Genomic DNA, 12,407 nt, shown 5'->3' with positions numbered 1-12,407 from the left:
TGTGCCTGGCAGCAGATAGCTCAGTCACTGGTCAAATAGGGTAAAAGTTAAGCCCCCAGCAGTGGCTTGGGGCAACCAAAACTGAGTTCCCAAGGGCTGCCTGGAGAAAGGTGTGCAAGCTGTGGCTCTGATCAGATGAAAGGCAAGGCCATCCATGCCTGCTGACCTGAATATTTGTGCATGTCATTATTCATGTCTGCAGAGAAATGGAACTCCTTCTTCGGATGAGTCTTAAGGGAAGGAACCAGGGTGAGTGCCTGCTTGTTCCTTCTCTCCTTTTGCTTCAGGCCTGCCATGTGTGGGCAGTTGATGTTCTGCATACAGAGAGTCTGACGCATAAAAGACTTTTCTGATTCTCAGTGCATGTGATGTGGAGGATAAACAACGTGGGAAGATGTGGTGGTGTGAAATCCCACATGTTCTTCACTGGCAGCTGAAGTGGATTTTATTTTCATGCAAAACAATTGCTTGCTTTTCCCCGTGACTCTTGGATTTATCCTCCATTGCAGTCATGGAAGCAAAAGCAGCTAAGCTTACCTTCCTTCTTTAATATTTGATTTTGGAAACTGACAAATATTAGATCTAGAGGTCAATCCACAGAACTAACATCTGTTAGTGGCCTCAGGAAGATCAGACAGATAGTGAAACTTTTTTGCCTTCTTCTGTAGTCATGAAGTACTTTTGGAGATTGAGTTGAGTCCTTGAAGACTCCTAACAAAATAATTTCTTGGAATAGGGATTTGCCTCTATGCTTGCAATGTGTTTTGTTTGGCTTTGTCGTGGGTTTCAGAATAGAAGTCTGTAATCCTGTAACAGTGGTTATGTCCTTTACAAGAATAACAAATTCAACTATACATAGACTCTTTTTCTACTCTGAATAGTTTTGAAATGTTAATACATATTTTGTTATGAATTTGTAAATTGTATTGCTTCCTACAATAGCATTCTAATAGGTATAAAAAAAAATTGTGAAGTGTTTTTAGAAACAACCATCTAAGATATTTTCTGGCACGTGTGGAGAATTAAGATGGTGAAGTTTAGTCAAGTAATCTACTGTGTCTTGCTAGTAGAGGGGAAAAAAAGGAAACAGCTTTCATTGTGAGCTGGAATTTCATGTAGGCATTTGTAACACAAGAACAAAGTGCCATGGTGGCTTGTACCTTATGAACACAGCTTACAGCAGTACATCTTACATCAGTTCTGGACAGCGGAAATCCCAAAACTTGAAAGGCTTTATGTGAGTTGCTATTTGACCTTGATAAGTAACTAAAATCTGTTGATTAAGTAGTTCTTCAGTCTTAAAACTTTGTTAGAAGCAGTCTTTTTCATATGTCTCGTGCTGATTATCAGTTTCTTGTTTATAAATGTTTTTATATTTAAGGGTAAGGAAAACCTGAGGATCCTTGGATAACCATTTGAGAAGTGTAGTCATTTTTAAGTCATTTTTTTGAAGGGAAGAGCTCCCATGTGTCCAGCAGTAATCAGTAATTTGTTAGATATATTTTAGTTTTAGTACAGTTATTGAGTCATTTCAATATGAGAACAGTCGTCTGAGTTCTCTGTAGTGCAGAACTTTAGAACTTTGAGAAAAGACAGAACAATGGGAGATGGTCACTTCAAACAGGATAGATTTAACTTCTTTATTTTTAGAAAGTCCCTTGTGTTTTTTCCTGTATTAAGATAAACATTGTTTCATTTATACAAATATACACAATTAATTCTTGGCTTTACTTTCTTCTGTCTTACTGAGAGTGATTGTTTGCATGTGGTGTGGTTACTGCTACATCCTTTGCTATCTGCAAATAAAGATAAATCTTCAGTTGCTGTATTGATGATGTGTGAGATGATAAACAATGGACAGTAGCTGGACTTATTGCCAGTGTTCTCTGGCTGTATGTTACTAATGATTTAGATGTACTTTTTCTTGTTTTCTTCTAATGCCTTGCATGTTGTGAGCTTTTTGCTCATCACTTTTCCTTTTTACCCAATGGAATGAAGTGGGTTACTTGAAAATATCAGTAATTGCTTAAAAGAGAAGGCCTGATACACCTAGATGTTATGCTAGCAGGAAATGCCACTGTTCGTAAAATGCAAAGATTGATTTATCTCTTCAAAAAATGCTGAAAATTAGTATCTGAATGAAAAAACCATCGTGGCCTTTAGTATGAATTTCACACAAGCAGCATGTGTGAGCTGTGCGCCTCTCAATCCACACGAAACTCCACCATGTGCCTCTAAACTCGCTAGATATGGGCCAGCTGTGTTCCTTGGTCTGGGTGAACTGTGTCACGTTCTCTTGGCCTCCCTTGCTGACTTTTGCTCTCAGGCTCTTCGCTTTCCTACTCTTACAGAAATGAAATCTTGCAGTTGGGTTATGAAGAGGCTGCTTTTCTGTGCTTTAACTATGGATGTTCCCTTCCTGACCTTGTGGCTACTCTGCATTCAAAGCCTGACTGAAACTGTGAAACTAACCACAGGGTTTTTTTAGAAAAAAGCAAACAAACAGCAAAGCAAACAAAAAGCAAACAAATTAAACCCCTCAAAAAACCCAACCAAATCCCCACCAAAACAGACAAAAAACACCCAAGAAACTCACACACAAGAAATACAGATTTCTCAGCAATACAGCAAACTTATTTCCACTTTCATTTCCCTCTTGAGTGTTCTTGGAGCACAGCTCACAAACCTGCTGCAAATTCCAGTCATCATTTAAGCAAAGACCACACTAACTTTTTTCTACAACTTCCCTCCCCCCACACCCCAGTCCCCAGACTTGCAGTCTCAGATGACCATTTTAGTCAGGTCATCTTTCCCCTTCTCTGCTGGTGAAAGACGCTTTCATTTCACAGCCTGTGGCCCCCTTCTGCCGGGAAAGTTTCCGGGCAGCCTCACTGGCTGATAGAAGTGCCCTGCTGAGTGACTTGCTGTTCAGTTGCATTATTCTGGGGTTCAGCATGAAAAAATGGTTTTCTTGGATAATAATCACTTCTTTATCTACAGAAGCTACCCAGTGAATGGGTAATTATCAAGGTTTACTGACAATCTGCCGTTAGTCTTTTGTTACCATTCCTTGTTCATTCACTCCAACTGCTTCCTGCCTTCCCTGTCGTTCTTTTTATCTCCAATTCAAATGGAATTCATGGTCTGACACAAATACAATCTGCAGTACCAAACAGACCTCATGCGATTCACATGGCCAGTTACCCCAACTAGGCACCATAGCTGAAGAAGCAGGAGGAGGGCAATGGATTGATGCTTCTGGTTGTGAGATGTGCAGATGTTACTTGCATTGCTGCTGTTTCCACCTTTAAAGAATGGCATGTGTAATCTTGTGAGCTGCAAATGTTTTGTCTTCTTATGTAAGTATAATTAATGTTATTAACCATCAGTCATATAAAATAGGCAACATGGATGGTCAAGTGAAGCTGGAAAAGACACTGTTGCAGCAATTAGTGACATTTAGATAATATCACTATGAATTACTTTGAAAGCCATTGTCACAGCTTGCTTTTTTGACAACATAATTAGAGGTCTAGACCTTACTTGTGGTGAAGTTAATGAGCACAGCATCTTTTGGCATGGCCTTTCAGGGCACTGCCTCGGTCGAGAGCAGTGCAGCAGAGGTTGGCTCGAAGTGCCACTGTGCTGTATCTGCACTGAGGGCAGGCTTTGGAAGTCACAGCAAGGAGCTGGAGCTGCAGCAACTGAAAGGAGCCCGGGAGGCAACAGCTCCTGGCATCTGCTGAGCTCTGAGTGTCCTGGGAGATGCTGCTGCAGATTGGAATAAGCTGCTGCTGATAAGGTCAACAACATCCTGCCCTTCTGCAAGTAAGATTTCCACTCCCACTACCCAAGCTTGCTGCTGATAAATACAATCTGTAAATTGCAGTTGTTAAGGCCGGGAAAGGTGTAGGCTCCTTACCTACATACTACTGACTCCTAGGTTATAAGTGTTTTCAGATAAGCCATTCTTTTGAGAAAACCTGTCATCTGTTGTTTTAACTTCAAGGGATGTTTTGTTTAGTGAATGCATTCAGTACAATAAGATTGTTCTTGTTTTTAAAACTCTCTTGGGAAGTCCAGCACATGTGGACTTTTGTGCATGACCTTGTGATGCAGTGGTGTTCAGTGTCTCTGCCATGCGATTGTTTGTGACGCCAGACTTTAAGTATTCCTTTCCTTTTCAGACACTGAGTTGCTGAGTTTGAAATTATCAGGAATTTCAATTTGCTACTCAGCTTCCCTGCAGTTCTGATTTCAGCGGAGATAACATAACTCTGTCTCCAGTAGGTTTGCAACAATGCAAGGTCACTTAAATCATCTCCTGTAGGCTGCATGCCAAAGATAAAGAAACAAAGTTGTTGCCAGTTAATGTTTGCTCAGGTATTTGCTCATGGAAAATGTTGTACAAGTGCTAAGTAGAACTATCACCTCTTGTTATACATTATTTCTTGCATGATATGTGCTGGTAATCTCAGACAATTGAGGCTTAATATCCTGATATGGTGGTGATGAAAGAAAGAATAGGTACCTTTTTTGAACGTGTTTTGATTCCTCAGCTTCTCTTCTGGAAAGGAAATTGTTCACTTTGTGACAGAGAAAACAATGTATAAAATAGGTAGTGCAAGCTCTAACGATGTAGGAAAATAAGCTTTGATAGGAAGGTTTCTCTTTGGACTCAAATTCTGTCAACTTGTCAACATGCTGTGTGTGATCCCAAATATGAAGGATTTTTGTTGGATGGTTTCAGCCCCACGAGTATGATAAGTACTTTATTAGTATTTTGCAATGATAAAATTGGAAATAAATTGTGCACAGAGGGAGCTTACAGGAGACTCAACAGCTGTCTGTGCAATTGCTGTCAGTGACTGCTGCCGAAGTTTGTCATGGAGCCGTGGCTTTGAGAGGTCATCTTGATGGTGATCACTGAAGATGCTGTGAGCACTCTGCATGGGCCTTTTTTAATCACTAATCAAAAACTGGTGGTGTAGATCAAGTCAATCAAGTTCTCAGCCTCACTTCATTAACACCAACCATGCAGTGCCCTGTGTAGGAGTGGCTTTCCATCCTAACTGTGGCTACCTCTTTCCTGCCAGCTCCTTTCTCAGGTGCCTGAGTGTTTCAGTATGAAAAACACTGAACTGTTACCAGAGAGTTGCTTCAGAGAGTTGCTACCAGAGAGTGAGGCCCTACAGCACATTTTTCCATCTCAAAATTGAAAATCAACAATAAAAAGCGTGCTTGAGAGGGATGTTCAATGCCACCTGATGTTTGGATTTTAGCATGCCATCCATTCCGCTGTCAGTATTGCACCTTAGGATCTATGAGGGATGACAGACTATCTGGTTCCCTGCACATTAATAGGAAAATATTTACTATTTTTGGGCATGGCTGAAAAACACCTGCTTTATCCAAAAACTTGCACTTCTTGAGCTTTGATCAGATTTTCTTTGTCTCTGCATATGTAATACTCATTATTGCTACCTATATTGAGCACTATACACGTTTAAAAAGACCAAAACAAACAACAAACCAACTCTTCCCCCTTGCCCAAACCTGACGTAGTACTGAGTGGAGCACTGGCTGTGGTCTGTGAAGATGAAGTGTGTGTTTCATCAGTTTTGCATGTGTTCACAAACCATTGTTATTGCAAAATGTTAATTGTTTGAAGGAAGGCTGTTGATATCTGTTTGGCATGTGGCCTACAGGAGTGGGGGGTGTGTGTAGGGTGGGGGTGGAGGTGAAGAGAACTCACATGTGCAGTCTTTTCCAGGATTAGATTCTTCCAAATTAATTACACATATGTATTTATCTCTATGCTGAGATGCTCAGGTTTGGGTTTTTTGCTTGAATGCTACATACTCAGTTGACTAATTTGTGTATTTGCAGCAGTCTTAATGCAAAGCAAGCAAAAAAAATCTCCAAACAAAACAAAGCAGAAGAGCCCCCAGCTTTATTGGTGATGAAAAGTACCTGCTTAGCTGTTGGTTTTGTTGCTCTTGTGCTACAGTAAAAATTTCCCTGAAGACTGTACTACTATTTTGTGCTAACCTTGAGTTTGAAGTGCTCTACATGGGTTGGCTCAGAATGTTGCACGTGGAGACCTCTCTGACCTAAAAGAAAACACCCTTTTTTGTTACCTGAACGAGTGGTATAACAGAGCTGAAACTTCCCAAGGGATGTGTGGTGGATGGTGTCGTGCTATTTGGATGAGATCTGAAAGCAAGGAAAGTGAGGAATCTTGTGATAGAGGAAACAGGATGTGGCATAGAGCTGAAGAAGGGGCCTTGCAGAAGTGTCTGGACAGCTTGGAAAGGTGGAATGGGATGGTTTGGGGACTGCAGTGGAGGAAGCTTGATGCAGTTGGTTTATGCAGTTCAGGTCCCCAGTTACGCTGGCCATCCTGTACTCCTGGCAGGAGAGAGCATCTCCCATGTGCAGGTTTTCCAGGATAGACAAATGCTGGTGCTGCATGATGGGTGTCAGTTCAAGGTGGCTTTTACCCTGAACAGTAACAGGCAGTACACCCATGTTTTGCATCATCCCAACCTCCCAAGAACTTGGTGTATGCTTGATGATATGTGACTTGTGGGGTCAAAACCAGGCTGATATTACAAGAGCTTCCAAAAATGTGTGTAATGCAACAGCCTCTGCCTCTGTTCAGAAGTCTGTGTTTTCTGGTCTGCTATGGGCAGCAGTGCCTGTGCAATATTTGATTGCATGAGGCATTTTAAGCACCCTGACTTAAATGCCTCCTACTTTCTTGCCAAATCCTGGGCACAGAGTCCTTCTGGATGTCGTATGTGTTCTCTGTCCTTCTAGATTTTTCTTCCCCTGAAGAACATGGACAGTAAGGCCACAATTCTGTATTGAAATGGCTGCTTTTGAGAGTCTATTGTGTGCCATTTATTTTATTAGCTGTACCTTTAGTTTTTGGAATGCATTGTACAATGCTGGTCTTTTGAGTGCAATGGGGAAGAAAAAAACCAGTTTGATCCTATCAGAGGAATACTTGAACAACATTTGATGCCTGCATACTTGTTTCTTCTGTGTGAACAGATTTATGCATAATTTCATTTCAAAAATAAAATTAGGTCTGTAAATAGATTTATGTAACTTGCATAAAATTGATATTTCATCTACAACGACCCATTATTGATGCCTTAGGATGGAATCTTTATTGCTTTAATGAAAAGATGAATAACTTTATGTGAGCAATAGAGTGTGATGGCTTTTAAACATCTTAGGTAGAACACAGATATTTTAGTTTATAAATAAGCATAACTCTGCTGTGCAATGATGAAGAGAAACTGCACGTATCCGTTTGTTTTCCAGGAGTAAAACAAAGTTTCAGGTACAGTAGTGTTACAGATGTTAAACATGCAATTGCAAGAGCTAATATAAATGGATTTGGATATGTGACAATCTCCAGAATTACTCATTCCTTTAACATCTCTGAGTCACAATGCTTGAAAGAAGAGACACTAGTTAGATATAGTACTGAAAACAGGAATCTAAAATGACTGCCAAATACAGATATAGCCTAGCCACCAGCCTCTACCACTTTCCTCTAAGCAGGAAAAGAAATTAATTTTCCAGCTCTGTGTGAAAAAATAAAGAAATGTACACTGATAGCCTTTCCCTGACACTGAGATACCTCTGATATTATCGAGTATGTTTTCAGGGTCACTTAATGGCTTGTCCAAGTTCAGTTCTATTTATTTCTGAAGTATGATGGAATCTTTTTAGCTGTACAGATAATTGAGGCATCATTAAGTCTTTCCTTAATTGTGTTTGCGTGTGAGTGTTCATTTTAGGATACCAGAAAGGATATGGTTGAAAACTACAGTAAAGATGAGTTAGAGCATCTGTTCTTGCAAAAGAATGATTCCATATATCACAAAATGTTTTACTGTTAGCATGAACATCACTCTGCACCATCAGAATCACTTTCGGAATACGCCAGGGTCCTCCCTTCAGTATCTGTCTATCTCCTCAGTGCAGATTCCATACTTTGTAAAAACTGAGGGTAATTTGGGACCCAACTATATCAGTTCTTCTTTGGTCTGGGATTTTAATGATAGTGTAACTATAGATGGATATAGTTACCACAGCAGCTTTTCAAAGGGGAAATTGACACTTTATCTCAGATATTTCTTAAATTTGGGAGTCAGTATTAGTGTGCTTACTTGCTTGTACCAGAACATTGAGTATTGGATTATATGTCAATAATGTTTCAATTTAATAGCTGACTATTGTAGGAATGTTCATGAAACCGCTTCTTGAAGATGTGGCCATTTTTGTACTACAGAGCTGAATGTTATTCTGAAAGCTGTTCTGCTAAGGATTTACAGCAGACCTTAATCTTAACATTTTCCTGTAGTTTATTCTGTTTCATGTTTCAGAAGTAAACTGGTGATTTCAGGTCAGGAAAAAAATCTTAAGTTAGGTGTTGTGGTTTTTTTCTTCAAAGCATAGGTTAGTATTGGGTTGGACGTGTGTGTGTGCTGTGTGTAGATAAAGGCTGATTCATCAAATAGCCTATATTTAAATATCTTATATGACTGAATAATAAAAAAGCTCAGAAACAGGTCAAACTGCAAAACAGGAGACGTAATATACTGTCAAATAAAGAGTGTTAACTTTAAAGGTTTTTATTTACAAGTAAGATTTTTTTTTTTTTTTTAAAACATCTGCTTTTAATAATAGGCTGCCTTTAAAGCATGAAATTCCCCAAAAGCAGAATAGGCAGTGAGTCTCATTTTGGGTGGAACCTGCTGCTTGGCTGGCCACTCATTGTCATGGAGTCGAAATATTGCTTAGAGAAACAATTTTTTTTTTGCTGATGTAATTAGTGCTCTAGAGTCTACAGGAGTTTATTTCAGCGCAATAAGGATAAAGACTAAAACCTGCAGGATGTGCACTGACCCACCAGTCATTCCACTGCCATAACAGACTGCAACTGCTCTGTCTGCATGCCACTTCCTTTGACACAGCAGCCATTCATACTCTTGGTTCCAGGTGGTGTTCTTTCAGCTCTTGTCTACTCTCCTGCCCATACTGTGCTTTCCCTAATTTTTTAAAATTTTTTTTAAATGCTTTTTTTTAACCTGGAACACTTTCCCCCTGTTCTGGTTTCTCAGGGTGTGAACAGCCTGTGGAGTTAGTTCATATCAGTGTGCATATCATATACTTTTCCTCACAAGCCCAGACAGAGAAATGTGAAAGCTCTTATGTATCTGGAGGAAAAAAGTTTGTATAGAGCATCAGGACAAAGGAGGAAGCAGGGGGAGAGTGGTTTTTTATTGTTTTTTATTAACATGTTGTTAATAAAAACATACTGTTTTTTATAACATTTTCATGAGTATTTCTCAAGGTATGTATTAATATGAATTTAGTAATTCCAGGAGTTGTGTACAAATCAGGTGCTCATGAACAGGCAGTCATGCTGGAGATGAGCTGACTGGTGTCAAAGAGAAAGCCACAGAATGTTGAAGGTACCTCTCCTGAGTGTAGCAGGATGCTAACACTGGTTCAAATGCAGCTTTTAACTGCACCAGATTGTTTTTCCTGGAGGCTGAATGCTGTTGTTGGTCCAGATTAGAATGCATGTGGGCAACTTTTGACTCCTTTTCCAGAGCTCATTTTTCTGTGATCACGTGGCATACAGAAGGTTAGCTGTCCTCTGTTTTCTTAGGATCTTGATAGACTCAACTTGGAGGTCTTTTAGAGGAAATAGACCATTGTCCTGAGCATTCAGAGGAGGAGGGAGAGTCATCGAGTTGGGAAGTCATGTCCTATTCCTGATTCAGCTGCTGAGAGGGATCAAAAAGATTTGGTGGATTAAGTTTGGAAAGATCTGAAAGTAGGGTGTTTTTCTTTTCTTTCAGTAGCACTATGTGAGTGGTGGGTTGGTTTGTTTGTTTGTTTGTTTGTTTGTTTTAAAGACCAACGCAAGGGATAAAAACCCCAGTAAAGCTAGTTACAGTCTGCAAAGGGCAGTCTCTTAACCCATTACCCCTCTATAAAATGTGAGTAGGGAAAAGCCTTTAATATGGAAAGTTTTGGCTGGCTTGGGTTGTTAGGGTGTGGTCTGGATAAGATGAGGCACCTCACTGCTTATCCCTGTGATGTATGTTGTGAAGGTCCGATGGGGCCCGGTACAGCTCTGAAATAGAAACCAGGACTAGAAAAATAAAGGAGAATTTTTGAAAATACAGTAAGAAAATATGGTATTTTTTTCCTGCACTACTCATCTACAGAGTTTCCAAGTTACAGTTCATCTTCAGGCATCGCTTAGGCCCTGGCTTAAGCCGTTAAATCCTTGGGAACCTCTGCTGCACAGCTTGCAGATTACTTTTATGTGGCTTTCTCTGTTCCATTTCTTTGGGTTGGGCTTTTGTTTAAGCTTTCAGTGGTGATAAATGTGTACAGGATCATTCTGGAGAGCCTGTACACAGAGGTGGTACTGATTATATTTCTCCTTTCTTTTCTTTTTACTCAGACCAACGAGTGGAATAAGAATGACGATCGGCTGCTGCAGGCAGTGGAGAATGGAGACCCTGAGAAAGTGGCTTCACTGCTGGGTAAAAAGGGAGCCAGTGCCACCAAACAGGATAGTGAGGGCAAAACTGCGTAAGTCCAACCAAAACTTGTGATTTAACTTCTGGAAAACCCCAGCCCTAGATGCACATGCCACTCCTGTGAATTAAAAACCAGGTACTACCCTGGAAATGAAGGTTTCTTTTTCTTCTGAAGCACAACACATTCTGGAAGTCTTGATTTGTAATTCTACATTTAAAATGCCATTTCAAAAGCATAAACCCACTGAGTTAACTTGAACGTTAACAAATTACTGGGTAGATTGCCACCATTTTAGGACAGGGTATTTTCGAATTTCATGGCACACTGAAGATTGCACACTCCAAAAATTCTCCACCTTTGGGGCTATCTCTTCCCATGGACATTATTTTAATAAGACAGAAATTAAGATAGATTTTCATCCTAATGGGTTTGTCTGAACTGAAACTATAGTGACAGAGTTTAAAAACCCTTCAGATGCTAAGAATTTGCTTAGTGTTCCTTGTTTTGATTGAAGTGTGGTAGTGAAAGTTTTGTGTAAACGAGATTCCTTTTGCACTTTCAATGTATTTCGTATGTAGCATTTTCATCTTCTGTCCTTCCTCTTGTTCTCCTGCAAACATTCTGAATTGTGGAAGATAAAATATTCCACTAAGAAAACTACAGCCAAAAGATTGGTATCCTTAAACTTTCTTCCTTATTTCACAGAAGATGATTAAGTGGATAAATGAGAAATAGGCATCCTGTGACAACCAAAACCTTCATAAAATTCTGAATAGATGTGGTCAAAGGAAGACTTGGAAGGGCAGCACAAGGCAGTTTAGTCATGGGAAGGGTAGCACAAGGCAGTTTATACCAAACTATAAGTTCTGATAAATTACCTCTGGGTTACATTTATTGAGTCATGCTCTGCTTCTTTCTTGGTCTGGTTCAATTTCCTACATCTGCTCTATTTCTGCTCTGCGTCTGAGGAAACTGAGTGATGGATTCACTCATAATGACCTGCAATTTCTTACTGCAGAAGGCCAAGTCATCAATTATGTCAAGTGGGCTTTCTCCTCCATGCTTTAATCGGTTTTTAATTTTTAAAAGTTGCATACATATGTTTTTCTTTTGGCCATTGAATCTTTGTAATTATGGCTATATTTAGCATTTCATGTTTTTACAATCAACATAACTTCAGACCTGGATTCTTAAACTCTTCTTAAGCTGCACTCTGTACAGTGTATCCAGTGTAACACCTACTTTGCAAGTTTCACCTATAAATTGATACTATTAATTTTTCTAGGGAACCTCCCAAGACTGAATTTATAGTATCTCTTAACTCTAAGAATGTAGCTGGGTATTGGTGCAATGATTTTTCAACTTCATGTGGATACAATAAAAAAATTCCCATTTTCATCCTTTATTTGCAGCTACTAAGAAGTCAGTAAGCATATATTTATATGAATGATGCTCTTACTAATAATGCAGTTGCAAATACTTTCAATTGCTTGGAACAAATGTGAGTTAGTGCTATAAAGATCTCTGCTTCTCCTTGTTCTGTGTGCTCATTTAACTGTCATTTACTTTTAACTTTTTTTCTTTTTAACTTTTTTTTTTTTCATGGTTTAAAAGACAGCTTGAGAGAGAAGAAAGAAAGGCAGCATTGCGGTAATGCAGAAATACAGCATGCCAACTCTCATTCTGTTCCCAGTGCTTTGGGAAATTTAGCAGACCTGCTCAGGTTATTTCTGTCTACGTTTTGAGAGATACAGACTGGCAGGTGTAGAAGCAATGACACTAACTTGGAGAGACATAGCTACCAAAGGTGGCTCAGAAATGTT

General features: G+C 39.6%; 1 protein-coding gene across 6 annotated transcripts in view; it reads left to right on the top strand.

The window, feature by feature from the left end:
- The window catches only part of RAI14 (retinoic acid induced 14), an 86,969-nt gene that overhangs the window by 37,343 nt on the left and 37,219 nt on the right, over nt 1-12,407 (top strand). For all 6 annotated transcript variants that reach the window (XM_039567058.1, XM_039567057.1, XM_039567056.1 and 3 more), the window contains one exon: nt 10,505-10,635. In XM_039567058.1, the coding sequence (XP_039422992.1) occupies nt 10,505-10,635 (131 nt within the window). The remainder of the gene's footprint in view (nt 1-10,504; nt 10,636-12,407) is intronic.

Source organism: Corvus cornix, chromosome Z (assembly GCF_000738735.6).
Source record: "Corvus cornix cornix isolate S_Up_H32 chromosome Z, ASM73873v5, whole genome shotgun sequence".
NCBI lineage: Eukaryota > Metazoa > Chordata > Aves > Passeriformes > Corvidae > Corvus > Corvus cornix.
This window is presented reverse-complemented; position numbering and strand designations above follow the sequence as displayed.